General features: G+C 53.6%; 1 protein-coding gene across 2 annotated transcripts in view; it reads right to left on the bottom strand.

Moving 5' to 3' along the window:
• ARID3B (AT-rich interaction domain 3B) overlaps positions 1–18,230 on the bottom strand; it is a 47,482-nt gene that overhangs the window by 13,489 nt on the left and 15,763 nt on the right. For both annotated transcript variants that reach the window (XM_029066057.1, XM_029066058.2), the window contains exons 3-4: positions 12,988–13,059; positions 12,704–12,776 (exon numbers count right to left, since the gene is read on the bottom strand). In XM_029066057.1, the coding sequence (XP_028921890.1) occupies positions 12,704–12,776; positions 12,988–13,059 (145 nt within the window). The remainder of the gene's footprint in view (positions 1–12,703; positions 12,777–12,987; positions 13,060–18,230) is intronic.

Consider the following 18,230-nt stretch of genomic DNA (forward strand, 5'->3'; position numbering starts at 1 on the left):
GGAGCGCTGCAACAGGAGGAGCACGCTTAGGCGGGTGCCTGGACGATTCACGCCCAAGCAGGTACTTGGCAAATCGTAGCCGTGTACACTTATGGGTGGGGAGCGCGGCCAATACTGAGCGGTGGAAATGCAAACGAAGCAGAGGCGATGCAGGGTGGAAGTTGGTTAAGAGCGTTTTCATTTTTTTCCCAGAGGATCTGGCCATTCCATCTCCTCACTGGCTTCATTCAAGCGTCCGGCCTGCGTATTCTTGTGAACACGACAGGGGAGTTCCACTTAGGTCTAGCGGGTCCTATCGAGGTAACCGGGGGAGAACGGGGGGTTCCAGATTGAGAAATCGAGGCCTCGACGCTATTGACTCCGGGTTGCTTGTCCTTGACCCCCTGCCACCCCCGGCTTCGGGGTCTGCGCCGCTATTTGACTGACCGTGCCGGGGCAAAGACGAGCAGAGGGGAAGTGGGGTGAAGGCTGGCCGATGGGAGGTGGGAGGTGAGGCTCTGAGACACAGAGTCACGGGGAGGAAGCAGGGGCTTAAATAGAAAAGGGTGGCAAAGCAGAGAATGCTGTAAGAGGTTGGTGGGACGAGTTGGGGGACAACTTAGAGCTGGTGCAGATTTCAAAAGGGGAGTTAGTCTTAATAAACGTTTTAAGTGCTTATCTTTAAATTATACGTTATAAATGACTTATTTATTTATTTATTCACATCAATGTCTGTCTCCTCCTCTAGACTGCGAGCTCGTTATGGGCAGGAAAGGCATCCGCTAATTCTTCTACACGGTCCTCCACCGTACAACACACAGTAAGCGTAGTAAGCGCTCGATAAATACCACTTGATCGATGGATGTTGATTGACTGATTCATTCAATAATACTTTTGAGCGCTTACTGTGTGCAGAGCACTGTACTACGCACTGGACTGGGAACCCATGGCTTGGAACGTTCCCTGCCAGGTGACTGCCCCAAACCAGAGCAGAAGAAATGCTTCTTCCAATCAGACACTGCTCCAAAGGTGGAGGTTTCCGGGGAATCAGAAGGGTGAGAGGCCACCCAAAACCCCCACCATGGGGTGAGGATTACTGAAACAGTTTCAAAGGGGCGTTTCAGACGGGGAAGCCCCGAGACTTTAGGGTTGAGATATCCGGTCATTCAGTTTGGGATTGCACTTCCTCTCCGAAACACCTTTAGGCTCGGGATCTAGAAACTTGGACTGCTCTGTTGGGGGGGGGGGGGAGCCCCCAGGCCCACGAAACCAGGTGCCCTAGCTCTCGGGCTAGGGGAGGGGCCTCTCTCCCAGAAGCCCTCATGTCACCTTGCCTCGAGCCCTCTGGGTCTCAGGCAGACGGTCCACCCGAGACCTGAGAGCACTGGCAGAAGAATCCCCACCCCACTGCCCCCGGGCACTATCTGCACCCCCAGGGGGGTTACAGGCGGGGGGGGGCACGGGGGGAAAGGCCCTGATGGGTAAGCCTGTGGACCTTCAGTCACTGCTATCTATCGAAGCGGAAGCTGGGATTGAAGGCGATTAATCATGCTCTCTGACAGCAGTCCTGAGTCTTATCTGCGCCCCGAGAAATGCCACTGGGCTCGGGTTCCCTTCTCAATAAAGGAGACTGACAGTTCCAACAAAGAGACTCCTTATCAGATGGCCAAGCGGTGCCCAGAGGCGACCAGAGGGGCAGCCGGCAAAAAGCTGTGTAGGGGAGCCGGGACTCCCGGGGCTTTAACCCTTGAAGGTGGGAGGCTGCCGGGCCCTGGCATTGACTGGGGACAGCAGAGGTGACCTGACCACCAGCTAGACAGGAGTGATCACCCGAGACCAGGGAGTGTCTCTACCAACTCTATGGTACTCTCCCGAGTGCTCAGCACTCTGCGAAAGGTGAATACTCAATAGATTCCGCTGACTGACCGACTGATTGTGCCGTTCTTTCGATCGGAGATAAGTCCTGAGCCCAAACGGGATGCTCGGCCAGATCCAGGAAGAGGGGAGGGAGGGGAAGGTCCTTTCGATCCCCACCCCTACCTTGCCCGGGGAAATTCAGTTCCAGCGGGAGGCGGTGTTGAATATGGGCCAGGTCGGTTTAGCTTGGCACGGCATCCAGGAAGTCCTTGATGTGAGAAGCTTCCAGACAAGCTCCTTGGCACTTAGGATAGTTCTGTACTGGCACTAGGTTTCGGACTTACAAGGCGCCGGTTTCAATTTTACAACACTCGCCTCCTCAATGGCACTGGCACCGGCATCGGGGGTAGGCGGGAAACGGGGAACTCATTTTACAAGCAGCGAAGGGGTGAGAAAAGGGAGAGGAAAGTTTCAAGGTGGGGTGGGCTGAGAGGCAGAGGGGAGAGAGGTCGAGAGAGGCGGGGCAGGTTGGTTAATGGCGGACAGAGGGGCCAGGGAGGGTCAACCTGTTCATTTTACTTCTGATGAACAAAAAGTCAAATCACCCTAGCCCAGAGACTCTCTGACTCACTCGTGCTTCTATGTCACTAGTTTGCCAGGTCCCCCATTCTGCTGAATTTTGATCCAGACGAGTTATCTGACTTTGGGTGAGACACCACCCCGCCCTGTTTGCAAGATTGTTCCTTACGCTGCGGTTGAAGATGCAGCTTTTGGGAACCAACTGTGACATAAGTCCAAGGACTTCCCGTACTGCTTCGCCCCCCGCCCTCGACACATGTTTTTTCAATTTTTTTTCTTTAAGCCACCTCCGTCTAGTGACGAAAGCTACGAGGGAGTGTGGGGGCTGCCTGGGTCCCGGCTGAACCTGGAGTGGAGATCTCGGGGAGCTGAAGAGAGCTTTCTCTAAACTCTAAGCTCACTGTAGGCAGGGAACGTATCTGTTTATTGTTGCACGTTCTCTCCCAAGCACTTAGTACAGTGGTTTGCACACAGTAAGTGCTTAATAAATACGGCTGAATGAATGAACGAATGCATAAAGACCAGAGACGTAGGCAAGGAGGAGACCCTAGGCTGTACACTCTTGAGACATCTCTCCTATTTGCCCTCCCCCCTACCCTGCCTAGGCATTTAGATCCGTGCCCCTTGATCACTTGAAACTCACTCTGCCCCCAGCCCCGGAGCATTTAAGCATACATCCTTATACTCTTCCGTTTTTTTAACACCCGTCTCCCCCTCTAGACTCGGCACTCCCTGTGAATTGACAGTGCTATTTACTGAGTATACTGTGTGCACAGCACAGAACTAAGTCCTTGGGAGAGGACGACAGTGGAGTTGGTAGGCCCGGGCAGCCGGAGGCCGACATCCTGGGTCCGCCCTCCCTTCCGGGGGAATGTGGCCCGCTATTCCAAGGCCGGGCCCAGGCCCATCTGGGGCTTCCAGAGGGCAGAGTGCGGTGGGGTGTGTGTGAGCCGGGCCAGCGAGAAGCTGTATAATAATTACGGTATTTGTTAGCTCCAACTCCAACTCCCTGGACTCTAACATGTCTGTTTGTGTCTCTTTGGAGGCGGGGCCTTCATCATTTTGGCAGAGAGGACTGTCAAATCAGTTGGGGCGCTGAGGGGAATCCAGAGCCACACTTTGGCACGCTAACACTTCACCAGCCCTCTCCAGGACTGGGGAGGGAAACGACTGTGAATTCCTCCAAGGCTGTTTAGGCGGGAGATACCTTCCAGGAGGAAAGGGGAGCAGGCCTGGCTTTTGCAGAACAGACAGATGGCCATCTGGCCGCTCCCCAAGACCGAGCAGAGGAAAAAGGAGGAAGCAGAACCCAACGAGCACCCTGGAGCTGTCGACACGCCTTGGGTGAATCAGCCCCTGAGCAAACGGGTGTGCTCCCCCTCCCCCAACCTCTGCAGCCTTCCTACACCAGGCCACAGGCTACCACTGCTCCGTCATGACTAGGGGCAGGTGGCTCGTTGACCCCAACAAAAAGCAGCGGGAGCAGTGGCACCTGGGATGTGGGCAAGCCACCTTGGTGTTTTCACAGCGCTCAAGTGCACATCCCTAACTAATTTCCATTTAACGATTGCCCTGCCCGCGCCCCCTTCCCCCCCTCCGCACACAGTAAGCTCTTGGTGGGCAGTGAACATGTCTACCAGTTCTGTTGTACTTTCCCAAGTGGTTAGTACAGTGCTCTGCACACAGCAAGTGCTCTATAAAAACCACTGATAAAGCTGACTGATTGATTTCAGGGCAGCCAGGGAGGGACACTGGTCAGGATAATGATAAGGATGGGGAATGGGGCATGACTGGGGCTTAAGGAAAAATGCACCCCAAAGGTCTAGTAGGAAGTCAGAGCAGAGAGAGAGAATGCCAAACTCCCAATTGGAAGAGTGTCCAAAATGTTCAAAACTGAACTCCGTATCTTCCCTCCCCAGCCCTGTCCTCCCCGCCTTTCCCATTTCTGTAGACAACACCACCATCCTCTCTTCAAGAGTCTCTGACCTTGGCGTTGTCCTCGACTCATCTCTCTCATTCCATCCACATACTTCATCTGTGTCCAAATCCCATCAGTTCTATCTTCTCATCATCACTAAAATCTGCCCTTTCCTCACCATTCAAACTGCTACCACGTCGAACCAATCGCTTAACCCCTTCTTGCCTCAATGACCGCACCTGCCTCCTCGCTGACTGCCAGGCCTCGGTCTCTCCCCACTCCAGTCCACACTTCATTCTGTTGCATGGATCGTTTTTCAAAAGAAACTTTCGGTCCGTGTCTCCCCACTCCTCGAGAACTCCCAAAGGCTGCCCATCCACCTCCGGGTTGGACGGAAACTCCTTTATCATCAGTTTTAAAGCAATCAGCTCACCCCATCCTACCTCACCTATCTGATCTACTACAGCTCAGCCCGTACACTCCGCTCCTCTAGCAGCAGCACTGTGACCCAATCTCGTCCATCTCGCCGCTGACCCCTTTCCCAGCCTGGAACTCCCTCCCCCTTCTATATACTCCAGACCATCACTCTCTCTACCTTCAAAGCTTCACGAAGGGCACATCTCCTCCAAGAGATGATTAAGCCCTCTTTTCCCCAGCCCACTCCCCCTTCTGCGTCATCTGTACACTTTGGACATGCGATTTAAATTATATAATTACTTATTTATACTAATATGTCTTCCCTGTTACGGACAGGGATCGTGTCCGCTATTTCTGTTGCACTCTACTCCCGAGCGCTTGCAGAGCAAGTGCTCAATAAAATACCATTGATTGGTCGAGTCCTCGAATTTTAAGATGAACTTTAAGCTTTCCGGCGAGGAACATTTTCCCTTCCCAGTGACAATACACTGCAGCCTCTCCAGGAAGGGTGTCTGGAAGTCCGGGACTTTTATGGCAGGATGAAAAGAATACACTAGAAAGTGCTTTACCAGCAGCAGGCCAAGCAATATACATATGTCACGAGGGTTTCCTCGCCTGAGATGTACAGATAAGCACACAACAGAAGGAAAAACACTCCAATTGCACTTTGGGGCTACCCGAGCTCCTTTCCCACAGGCAACTCTTTGTATATCCACATCGAAAACAGAGCCAACAATCCACCTGGGAAAACCAAGGTCAGCTCTCAACCTTGAGGGGAAATAGGAAGACCGTCCAATCAGGGTGGTCTAATGAGGTGGCCACGAAGCCAGCATTTAAAAGTCGACAAAACGGCTTCCTAGCTTATCACGTCAGCATACTTTAATTGGGGGGAGGGGAGGGAAGAAGACTGTTGGCGATGGGGAGAGAGAAATGTTAGAGAACGGGAGTTCTACTGGCCATTTAAGTGGGCAGTCGAGACCGCTCCACTTGACTTCATCTTTCTGTGCCTTTGAAGTTTCCTTCCAGGTCTTTAAGCAGAAGAGGAGCCTCTTCTGCAAAAGCATCACATCAACCCACCACCTCCGGCACAAGGCCCTTTACAAGGGGCCGCTGTTGTCTAGCCACTCACCTCGAGGTGACCCGTGGTGGGGGGAGGCCTGTCATCAGCAGGACCATCGTGGCAGCAAGAGGAAAATGAGGGGTTTTTGCCTGCCCCTTATGGGGAGAAACTGCCCGGGCTGGGACTTCCAGATGCTTCTCTTTCAGGAGATGATAAAGTGCGGAGAACCTCTGTGGCCCGGACCTCTAAAAAGGACCACCGGAGGTGGGAAAATTAGACAATTCGTTTGAGACTCTTGCCTGGAGAAGAGATTTTTGAAGCCCAGTGAGTCATTTGAGGAAGAAGCAGCTTAGCATAGTGGACAGAGCACAGGCCTGGGTGTCAGAAGGCTGTTTTCCAACCCTCTAGACTATGAGCTCATTGTGGGCAGGGAATGTCTCTATTGCTGTACTGTACTTTCCTAAGTGCTTAGTACAGTCCACTGCACACAGTAAGTCCTCAATAAATACGATCGAATGCATGGATGAACTGTAATCAAGCCACTTCTCTGCCGTGTGACCTTGGGCCAGTCACTTCGTTTTTCTGGGCCTCAGATATCTCATTTGTAAAATGGAGATTAAGACTGGGACCTCCATTTGGTTGTATCCAACCAGATTAGCTTGTATCTACTCCAGCACTTAGAACAGTGCCTGGCACAAAATAAATGCTTAACAAATACCATGTACAAAAAAAGAGAAAAGGAGAGGAGAGGAGAGAAAAGGGAAAAGGAAAGGGAAAAGGAAAAGAAAGTGTTTGCCAAACAGATGGAGAAGAAGGCAGGGCAATTTCATTAACCGAGAAGAGAGCCGGATCAAACACATTTTGGAAAGATTTGAAACTCCCAACAATTTCGCTTCTAGAGTGGCCCCTTGGCTGAACCCTTCCTCCCCACCCAGAAAACTAGCACGCGGCTCGGGAACGGTTTCTTTGACTCCTACAAGACTGTCAGTAAGAGCAGAGAGGGTGTGTGGGTCATTAGGGATACTGGGAAGGTAATCTCTAAATAATAATGATAACGAATAATGATGGCATTTGTTAAGCACTTACTAACGTGCCAAGGACGGTACTTAGGCGCTGGGGGAGATGGGATAATCAGGTCCGGCATAATCCCTATCCAAAGTAGGGCTTCATGGTTTACATGTGAGGGAGAACTGGTATTAAGCAGCGTGACCTGGTGGAAAGAGAAAAGGCCTGAGAGTCAGAGGATCTGGGTTCCAATCCCTGTCCTGCCAATTCCTTGCTGTGTGACCATGGGCAAATCACTTCACTTCTCTGGGCCTCAGTTTCCTCAACTGTAAAATGGGGAGTAAGTCCTACTCCCTCCTACTTAGATTGTGAGTCCCATGTGGGACTCAACCTGATAAACTTGTATCGACCTCAGGGCTTGGAACAGCACTGGACACTTAGTAAGCACTTAACAGATACCATTAAAAAAAAAAGTCCCCATCTTCCAGCTGAGGACCTGAGGCAGAGAGAAGTCGAGTGACTTGCCGAAGGTCACACAGCAGACAAATGGCAGAGCTGGTCCTCTTTGTCAGGTCCTCTGGCTCCAAGGCCCGGGCTCTTTCCAACTAAGCCACAATGTTTTTCCAAAGAAAGATTCTTTCAGAAAAATGGGATCTGGTTGCAGCACGGCCTCTTTTCTCCACCTTGGGCTTCAAAAGCGGGGTGGCAACTGACATGAGGGAAATTTGCCTCATCGGTGCCTGGAATTGGAGGAAAAATGTTTTCCTGCCGAGATTATAAGGAGAGGCTGTAACGAGGTGTGGCTGAGTGGAAAGAGCCTGGGGTTGTGAGTCAGAGGTCATGTGTTCTAATTCCAGCACCGCAGTTTATCAGCTGTGACTTTGGGCAAGTCACTTCACTTCTCTGGGCCTCAATTACCTCATCTGTAAAATGGGGATTATGACTGAACCCCACATGGGACAACCTGATCACCTTGTATCCCTCCCACCTCCACCCCTGGTGCTTAGAACAGTGCTTTGCACATAGTAATCACTTAACAAATACCGTCATTGTTATTATTATTATCATCAGTACTCAGGGGTTCTTGGGACCTGAACAGAGATGAAGAATGGTCAGATGCCTGGAGGCCCAGCTGCACCAAACAAACCTTTGAATGCCAGAGGCTGAGGGCAACCAATGACAATTACCATTAGTGCCGAGGTGCCCTTAGTTAGGCCTCTGCTCTCCGAGCGAGCGGTGACTTTGCCTACTGGGGCTTAGGCTGACCTTGAGGGTGGGGAGAGATGGAGGAGCGGGATGGAGGGCGGGAGACATTAAGGGAGGGAGCCAATACACACTGCTGAACAAAAAAGGGGGAACAAGTCGGTCCTGGAAAGCAAAGGTGCCGGCCGGCTGGAGCGCCCATCTGTCCAATTGTGGATAGATCAATTCAGCCAAACACGGAGGGTGGGGAAGAGAAGGAACGTGGCCTGGTTAATAGAGCGTGGGCCTGGGAGTCTGAAGGAGCTGGGTTCTAATCCTGGATCTGCAACATGTCTCCTCTGTGATTTCGGGCAAGTTGTTTCACTTTTCTGGGCCTCAGTTCCCTCATCTGTAAAATGGGGATGCAGACTGTGAGCCCCATGTGGGACAGGGACCGTGTTCAACCTAACTTGTATCTACCCCACTGTTTAGTACAGTGCCTGGCACATAGTAAGCGCTTAGCAAATACCATAAAAAAAGAGGGCAGTAAAGGAGAGGGGTCCACATAAATGTAGAGTCACAGCCTGCCCCCTCCTCTGCCTTGCTCCACCTGACAGTTGCTGAAAGGCCATGTCATCCCATGCAGCTGTGGGTGGCCGATGGCTGGGGCCGGGCTCCTTCCTGCACGCTGTCTCTGGAGAGCCCGGCGCCTTAGTCCAGCAGCCAGCCCGTTTCCCAGCTCTCGGCCGGCCCGCCTTTCTCGGGAGCATTCCCAGTGGCAGGCAGGACCGAGGGCTATGGCCTCGTCAGCTCAGGGTTGTTTTGGGGAGCCCCGGTGAAATCTGCGTCTTTTACCTTTTGCACCAACCCCGGAAGGCCTTCTCCCAGCCTCCGGCCTAGGGGACCAACCACCACCTCTGACCGGTCCTGAGGAGCCGGACCAGCCGGCTGGCCGGCAGGCTGCTGGACGCAGGGTCCGGCAGCTTCCGCTCTCACCCGTGTGAAACGCCAAGAGGATGGGGCTTTGCACGCCAAAAAACATAACCATGGGTGAAAGTCTAAAGAAAAAAACAAACTTTAACCTGGGGGTGACAAGGGAGAGTGGGCTGTGTGTGCACACGTGCACGGAAGAGGGAGGGGAGGGAAGGTCCAGGTTCAACCCCACACCAGGGCGGACCCGGTTGTCCCCACAAGTTCCTGGGCCGGGGGGCCACGACCCGTGAGCAGAGAGCAAGAAGGGGAGCCGCCACCTGACTGCCCCTCCTGACTGCAAGAAGATGCAGAATACACCCCAGGGCCTTGGGGATAAGCACGAATCAAGTGGCGGCGGGGATGGGGGAGAAGCCGCGGCTGCTGGCTACCAAGAGAGGCAGGGCCAGGCCCCACAGCCCCTCACTGGCCCGGCCCTCCTTTTCCCCTCCTGCAGCCGAGGCCCGGCCCGTTCCAGGTTCCTCTCGGCTCCGTTTTGAAGCCAGTTCCCAAAGAACCTCCGGCTTCGGGGTGTTATCAGAATGCCATGGGGCCTAGGGGAGAGGGAGGAGAGTTCTGGACAAAGTCCGGCCTTCCGGCTTTATTCTCGATCAGCGATAATGGGCTTTCCGGTGGGACGGGGGCAATCCTCGCGGCCATCTCCGGCCCTAGGAGGGCTAGGGGAGAAGGTGAGCCATTCCGGGCGGCTCGGGAGAAAAATTATCTTTCAGCCCAGGGGCATTCCATTTCAATTCGCGTGGCAAAAAGTGCTTCAGGGAAGAGAAGAGAGGAGGTCGAAAGCGGAAGAGACGCCGGGCTAGAATGAGAAGCATCCCCTAAAGAGAAATATTTCAACTGGGGCCAGGGCCAGACCGGATACTCCCCACCCTCGGTGATCCGAGACAGGGATGGCCTGAATAAGTGAAATCCACGGATAACCTAACATTCCATTCAGACACCGGTTTCGACCTCTTCTCCCATAAAGTCGGATGGCCATGAGAAGAGACAAGAAGCAAAATGGGCTCCTGGGCGCTTCACGTCTTCTCCTTTCCCCTGCCCACTGTCGGGCCCAGACACTAGCCAGGAGGGAAGTCCCCAAAAGGTGGGCAGTTGAAGAGGAAAGGAGGAGAAAGATGCCAAGTGACCAGGATCGGTCATCACCTGATTGACTGAGAGCGGGCTGGACCGAAAAACTCTCGCCAACCGTTCCTCTGGGGCAAGATGGCGCTGATAGAAGAGCAGAATGGGGAGACCCTCTTGCTGCGTGGCACCCCGTCTCCCCGCCCCACGTCCCTCCCAACCCCCCCTGGACAGCGATGGGCTTCCCTGGCAGGAGCATGGGATGGTACCCCCCCCGCCCAACGGGGCTCTATTTGGAAAATCTCTCCACCCTCCCACCTGGGACAACGGCAAGTCCCAGAGGCTGTATTAAGCACCTGGTTTTTCGGCCTTCTTATTTTCATTTTTTCTCTCCCCCTGCTGGTTAACCTTTCAGAGGATTTGTCTCCCCCGCCCACGTCCACGAACAAGTTAGTTTCCCCCAAGATGGTGATGTGTCTTAGCTCTCTCCCCCTCCTTAAGGCCCAACAGAGAGCTCACCTCCTCCAGACCACCTTCCCAGACTGAGCTCCCCTTTTCCTCTGCTCCTCCTCCCCTCCCCGTCGCCCCCGCTCCCTCCCTCTGCTCTACCCCCTTCCCCTCCCCACAGCACTTGTGTATATTTGTACATACTTACTATTCTATTATGATGCGTATACATCTATAATTCTATTTATCTGTTTTGATGCAATTGATGCCTGTCTACTTGTTTTGTTTTGTTGTCTTTCTCCCCCTTCAAGACTGTGAGCCCTTCGGTGGGTAGGGACTGTCTCTATCTGTTGCCAAATTGTACTTTCCAAGTGTTTAGTACAGTGCTCTGCACCCAGTAAGCGCTCAATAAATATGATCAAATGAACGAACCAATTGGGCCTGGGGCCCCATCCAGAGCCAGTGCTTAGTAAACACTGGCGGACGAGGGCGATGAGACGGCATCATGAGACGGTGGCTACGGAGCGGCTGGAAATCTGGACCGATCCAGCCGCTTCCTGACTTTTGACCAAGGGCTAGGGGAGTCAGAAGTAGGAGAATCGCCTGATGGTCCCGTGACCTTCGGTTCAACTTTTCGGCGGCCCGGGGAGCCTAAGCGGGCCAGACGGAAACACCACTGTTTCATTTCCACGGGATTGTTGGGGCTCTTCCATTTCCCTTGAAAAATCCTTCAGGGAAACGAGCACGGCAATAAAGTGGAAAATAAACCGGTGGAAATACACCACTGATTAAAATCTATATTGCTATGGCAGCCCCTCTGAGACGGGATCGGCTCCTCCACTGCACCAGCTGGGCCTGTGGAGCTTGTAAATAATTAAAAGGTAATTGGAAGGAGAGACCAAAGTATTAAGTGGATTTTTCCCTCTCAGGGCAACCGGGAGGTTTTCATTGCTGCCAATCACATCCTCTTTCGGGACTATATTCTCGTTTCTTTGCTCACGCTGTCGTGAGGAGCCACGGATAACAGTTATACGTGTAAACTAATTAGGCCTGCTTGGGCCCTGTCCACCGAGAAGCTGAATGCTTGGGTTGGGGTGGGGACGCGAGGGTGGGTTGGGGGACTCGGACCTTTCAGCTGCCCCCGTAGGGAGCAAAGCTTGAATTACCGACCCTCCGGCAAGTCTTGGCTAGGGGCCTCTAAGGACTGGCCCAGTGGAGGAAAGGACCTGAGGTGGCCGGTGGGAGACGGACATTAACCGGTGAGCCTCGGGGGAACCAGGAGAGCTATAACCTCAAGAAGTCCCCCGCTCCACAGATCTTCCTGCCTGGATCAGCCTGCCAGGAGGACCGGGAGACCAACCCAGTGATGGAATTCAAGTACTCGGCAGCGAGGAGGCCAAAGGGCACTCCTCTCCCCTCCCGCCCGCCACGGCTCTCCATTGCCGAGGGCGGTGGGAACCGGAGTGGAGGGACCTGCTGGGGACCTTGGGGAAGGGAGCTGGGGATTCCTTCCTGGGCTTCCTGAGAGGTGACCTGGCTAGTGACCCGGTTCCTACAACAGGATGTCAGGCAGGAAGGTGGCTTTCTGAGTCCTGAGGGCTCAGGCACGCCACGGCCCCGAGGGGTGGGGAGGGCAGGCAGGGGTGGAGGGCTGTGCGGTAGGAAGCAGAAGCTAACAGTGCCGCTAACGCCCAGGGACTAACTGGGGCGATGTCTCACCCGAGACAATAAAAATCAAGATCAAGGAGTCAATCGAGAACAAAGAAGAGTCAGCCCCGCCTCCCGGAAGATTATTTCAGATTACTCCCGACGAATCACAAGGAGCCCTCTTCTTCCGTTTCCCTTTCTCGCTCTCCTGCTCTCCAAGAAGGGAGAGTGACCCCGCTGGGGGCCCAAGTACTGGTTGGGGGCCCAAGGCAGGGAGGCTAGAAGGCAGAAAATGGCCGTGGAGCTAAAATGGAGGCAGGGGTCCCTGCTTTTGGTAGCCCATTAAATGCAGGGAGAAGGGCAAAAACGGCATAGCAAGGGCTGACTCTCCATTTTAGACAGCGTCCCCGCTCCCCCGGCCCCCAACCTAGGTCTTCTCCGTTTAGACGGGATGCCAGTCTCCAGCTCACTCCTGCCATGACCGGTGACCTTCCCTTCCGGTCGTTCTAAGTCGGCGCTCTGGGGCGGGTTGGCCGGAGAGAGAGCAAAGCATATACACTCACCCCTCTTCTGCATGAAGATGAAGAGGTCGTCCAAGAATTCCTTGCGCTCGGGGTCCCCATCCAGTTCGTACAGCTGCAAGAGGCCGCAGAACGATGACGACATCACAATCCCATCCTCCAACCCGGCCCACGCCGCTGATACTAAGAGGTGACGTAATGGGGCTGGGGGGCAGGGGGAGCGGGGAAGGGGTTGGTTCTAGTGCTCATAACCCTCTCTGCTTGCCCTCTGAATAAACTCTCCCCAGTTACTCTCCTCCTCGTACCCTGCAGTAACCTTCACAAACCTTGGCAAAATCTCGAGAGATCTCTCTTCCTCGGCCTCCGTCGGCATCATCGCTCCAGGTCAGACCGCCGTTCTACGAGAGACACAAAATGACAGGGGGGGGGGGGTTACCTGGAAAAGAGAAGAGGAAGCGTAGAAAGAGAATTGGCTAATACACTGAACCTCTGATCTAACACCACCATTGACTGCAGCAGAGCCGAAACGGTAGGATTTCCCCATTTCGGAGGGAGGCATATCGGCTGCCTCGGTGTCCCTCGGGTTTCTCGTGGCATTAGCGGGGCGGCCTTCCTGGTCCAGAAGGTCAACAGCCTCCCTCTGCTACGGTCCTGGGCTGGAGGCGGCGGGGCCTAGTGGGAAGAGCTCAGGCGTGGGAGTCAAAGGACTCAGCTTCTTGTCCCGGTTCTGCCGGGAGCTTGCTGCGTGACTGGGAAACGTTTCCACTGAATCTGTTCTATTAGACTCTCCCAAGCTCTTAGTACAGTGCTCTGCAAACCTCCCGTGGTTGCCTATCAACCTACGCACAAAACAAAAACTTCTCACTCTAGGCTTCAAGGCTCTCCATCACCTTGCCCCTTCCTACCTCTCCTCCCTCTCTCTTTCTACTGCCTACCCCGCATGCTCCACTCCTCTGCCGCCCACCTCCTCATCGTCCCCCGTTCTCGCCTATCCCGCTGTCGACCCCTGGGCCACGTCCTCCCAAGGTCCTGGAACGCCCTCCCTCACCTCTGCCAAACTCTCTTCCCCTCTTCAAAACCCTACCTAAAGCTCACCTCCTCCAAGAGGCCTTCCCAGACTGAGCTCCCCCTTTTCCCTCTGCTCCCTCTACCCCCCTTCCCCTCTCCGCAGCTAAACCCTCTTCTCCTCCCCCTCTCCCATCCCATCCCCTCAGCACTGTACTCATCAGCTCAACTGTATATATCTTCATTACCCTATTTATTTTATTAATGAGATGTACATCACCCTAATTCTATTTATTTGCTATTGTTTTAATGAGACGCTCTTCCCCTCGATTCCATTTATTGCCATTGTTCTTGTCTGTCTGTCTCCCCCAATTAGACTGTAAGCCCTTCAAAGGGCAGGGACTGTCTCTATCTGTTACCAATTTGTACGTTACAAGGGCTTAGTACAGTGCTCTGCACATAGTAAGCGCTCAATAAATACTATTGAATGAGTAAGCACTCAATAAGTACCTTTAACCGGGGCCAATTACATACTTCTCTGTATCTCAGTTTCCTCATCTGCAAGACAGGGGTTTTCTCTCCTGCTTAGACTGCGGGCCCCGCGTGGGACAGGGACTCTGTCCGACCGGACGATCTCGGATCTACCCCAGCGTTTAGTGCAGCGCTTAGCCCATGGTAAGCACTTAACATAAGGCCACTGTTATTACTCTCATCGTTATTAACCACCTACAGCTTGGTGTCTGCATTGCAGGGTCTCCCCCGCCCCCACCAGGTCTCTGCCGGTCAATCGCACCCTGGTGTCAGAAGTGGCTTTCAGACGGCCCTGTCCACCTGAGAAAAGTTTCCCCTACTTCACAGAACATCACTACGGGAAAGATTGAGCCTCTGGACCCCACTCTAAGACCAGAAACTGAAGCCAGGCTTTCCTAGTTACCCTGCAGAAAACCCTGAGCTCCAGGTAGCGCCCCCTCTCCTTTTCTTTCTTTTGCGTTTTGTTAAGCACTGCGCTAAGTGCTGGAGTAGATGCAAGCTAATCGGGTTGGATTCGGTCCACGTCCCACATGAAGCTCACAGTGTCAATCCCCATTTTACAGATGAGGTAAATGAGGCCCTGAGAATTCATTCATTCAATAGTATTTATTGAGCACTTCCTGTATGTAAGCACTGTATTAAGCACTTCGGAGAGTACAGGGGACATTCCCTGCCCACAGTGAGCTTATGGGGGGGGTGGGAGTTGGGGGTAGAGAATGTCATCAGTACCAATAAATAAAATGACAGATATGTACGTAAGTACTGTGGAGCCAAGAGGGGGAAAGGGCAAAGGGAGCAGGATGGGATGACACAGAAGGGAGTGGGAAATGAGGAAAAGTGGGGCTTAGCCTGGTAAGGCCTCTTGGAGGAGATGTGTCTTCAATAAGGCTTTGAAAGGGGCGAGAGTAACTGTCTGTCCGATCCGAGGAGGAAGGGTGTTCTGGGCCAGAGCGGGGACACAGGCTAGGGGTCGACAGCGAGAAAGGTGAGATCGAGGCCCAGTGGAAAGGTTAGCACTAGAGGAGTGGAATGTGTGGGCTGGGTTGGAGAAGGAGAGAAGCGAGGTGAAGTGGGAAGGGACAGACAAATTGGTGGACTGCTTTAAAGCCAATGGCGAGGAGTGACGTGACTCTCCCCAGGTCACACACACAAGAAGTGAGGGAGCCGGAATGAGAATCCCGGTCTCTCCCTTCAGCTCAGATCCTGGACTTCCGGATTCTGTCTCAAGATCTGCAGTTGGGGAGCAGGAGCAGGCCCGGGATGGCTTGGGTGGTCCTCTCACGGCACGGTTCCCTTTCTCATTCCATGATACGAGGTGGTGAGAGACGTCCCTCCACCCCAACACACACATCTCACTTTACTGGGGAGGACGCTGTCAATTAGGGTGAGGATAAAAAAGGCCTTTGAGCTGACTGCCACGGTGAAATCTTTCAGTCACACAATTCTACGTTTCGGCATCTTCACCGGCCAAGAAAATCCAAGGAGGCGGGGGCGGAGCACAGTTTCCCACTTGGACAGTTAAAACACGGTCACTTCTGGGCTTCGGAGACCCCACGGACCAAGGCCAGAAGGGCCCGGACTCTGGATCCGAGAAGACCCACTCGCTCCGCCGTGTCAGTCCCGTTACCCCTCCGCCTCCCTCAGTCAGAGCTGCGTTCCTTGACTGCAGGCCCCAACTCGAGGGATGGATAGAAGGACACTACCCTGGGAAGCAGTGTGGCCTAAGAACCTGGGCCTGGATGTCAGAGGACCTGGCTTCTAAGCCCAGCTGTGCCAACTGCCCTACGTGTTCAGTATACAGCGCTCTGCATACAGTAAACGCTCAAGAAATACGATCCATCAACTGACAGACCATCACTTCCCCGCCTTCAAAGTTTTATTAAACTGTTTGCCACGTGACCTCGGACACGACCTGCAACTTCTCTTCACTTCAATGTCCTCATCAGCAAAATGGGGATGAAATTCCTGTTCTCCTTCCCACTTAGCCTGTGAGCCCCAGGTAGGATAGGGATTATTCTGTAACCATCCCAGTGCTTAATACAGTGCCTGGCACGTAGGCAGCACCTAACACATACCCGGATTATCATTAGTCAGGCCGTTGCCTAGCTAACCCAGCAACCAGAAGCCCCCGCCTGGGAATGGGAAGTGCCAGGGAATCTGGATCTTGCCCAAGGGAATGGTGAGCCACTGTTCCACAGAGGTGAAAAGTTCATTTTCATTAGGGGAACTAAAATACCCGAGTCAATTTAGCTAAGCAAATGACTGCACAACAGATGAAACGGCACAGTCTGGAGGACGACTGAAGGCCCAAGGGGGAAAGAGTAGAAAGTCACTGACTTCAGATTTCATTGAAGCAGCAGAGTGGCCTAGAAAAAAGGGCACAGGGCTGGGAGTCAGGGGACCTGGGTTCTCATGCCGGCTCCGCCACGTACTCGCTGTGTGACTGGTCAACTCACTTCACTTCTCTGGGTCTCAGTTCCCCCTCCTGCAAGGTGGGCATTCAAAACCTGTTCTCCCTCCTACTAATACCATGAGTTCCACGTGGGACCCGATGATCTTGAATCTATCTCGGTGCTTAGTAGAGTGCCTACCACATAGTAAGGGCTTAACAAATGCCAGTTATTATTAACATGCTCTGGATGTCTGGGGTGACCAAGGGACTGTGAAGAACACACAAGAGGCTGGGTCTCCGGTCTTCCGCGACAGACGGGTGGACGACACGGGGTCCGCCACGGAAACCCGGGGGCGGTCACTCAGCCCAACCCGGAGCTGTTAGCCACTGCCCACCGGTTCGGATTTACCCGGGAGGAAGTGGTAAGCTTTGGAGACATGTCCTAATTCTTCTGGCAGCGGCAGGTTAGCTGGCCGACGGGTCGGTGGCAGGTAGAAGGCAAGGAAAATGGCCCAGTTGGGGGCACAAACCGTGCCCCGGTGGCTCCTTGACTTGCTCACGGGGAGGCCAGCGGAACGTGTCCACCGACTCCATTGTGGTGTGCCCTCCCAAATGCTTAGTCCTTGCACGCAGTAAGTGTTCAATCAATACCACTGGCTGATTGATCCACCGGGCCTGCTCATTTGGCCCCGGACCCCCACCTCAGGAGAGTTAACGACCCAATGGGGGAGGAGGGAGAGGGGGAGAAGAGGAGCATCGACACCAACCGCATCTTAGGTAGAATCGCTTTCAGATCCAGAACCCCGGAGTCACCTGGTTGTAGCCAACCCACTGAATTATAAAGATAAATAGCGCCCGTCAGCAAAACCAGGTGGCGTTTCATCCTCCCTTTCAAATAGAGCCGCGGGCCGACCTAATGCCCGGTGATTTCGTTTCGGCCAGTAATTCCTGCTGGAAAGTCAATTTCCCAGGGAGCCCCCATCAGCGGAAAGACGTCTAATGGGGGATTATCGCCGCTTCTGTTATGTCAGCTGTTTATTGCGGCAGGTCGATTCCCGACTCTCCCAAGCCAGAGAGCTGAACCCGGGGTTTTGTTCGTGGGGGGATTCATCTGTGGATTCCTCCCTGAGAGAGAGATTAAAAGGCCGCTTTTGGCTAATTACAGTAACCTCCAGCTGCTCCAGGAAGTTCAATCTGAAGCCAGTTAACACTCAGCTGGGTTTGACAGAGCAGGATACATACGCTGAACTCTTCCAGCAGAAGGCAAGGGGGGAGAGAGGCACAACAGAGTGTGTGGTGTGTGAGCTGGAAGTAAACAACAAACATGCACGTGTGAGAACGGTGAGCATGCATGTGAAAAGCAGCATGTATGTGTGAACGCTCAGCCAGGAAGGGTCAAAAAGAGCAGCAGGAAACAGATGAAACCACCCGGGGTGGCTTCATCTGGGACTGAAGGTTCAGAGGCTCTTCCCCACCTCCGCCTCATGTCCCCCACCCAAGGTAGGTCCGGCCTGGAGAGCCCCAGAGTGCAAACTTCTTAGGGAGCTTAGATAGGATTTTAACTTGCAATGCCATTAGCCAGCTTCCTAATCACAGTGACTATCAAGCCCCGGGAGATCAGCAGGAACTAAATGGAACCTT

Source organism: Ornithorhynchus anatinus, chromosome 5, assembly GCF_004115215.2.
Source record: "Ornithorhynchus anatinus isolate Pmale09 chromosome 5, mOrnAna1.pri.v4, whole genome shotgun sequence".
Lineage (NCBI taxonomy): Eukaryota > Metazoa > Chordata > Mammalia > Monotremata > Ornithorhynchidae > Ornithorhynchus > Ornithorhynchus anatinus.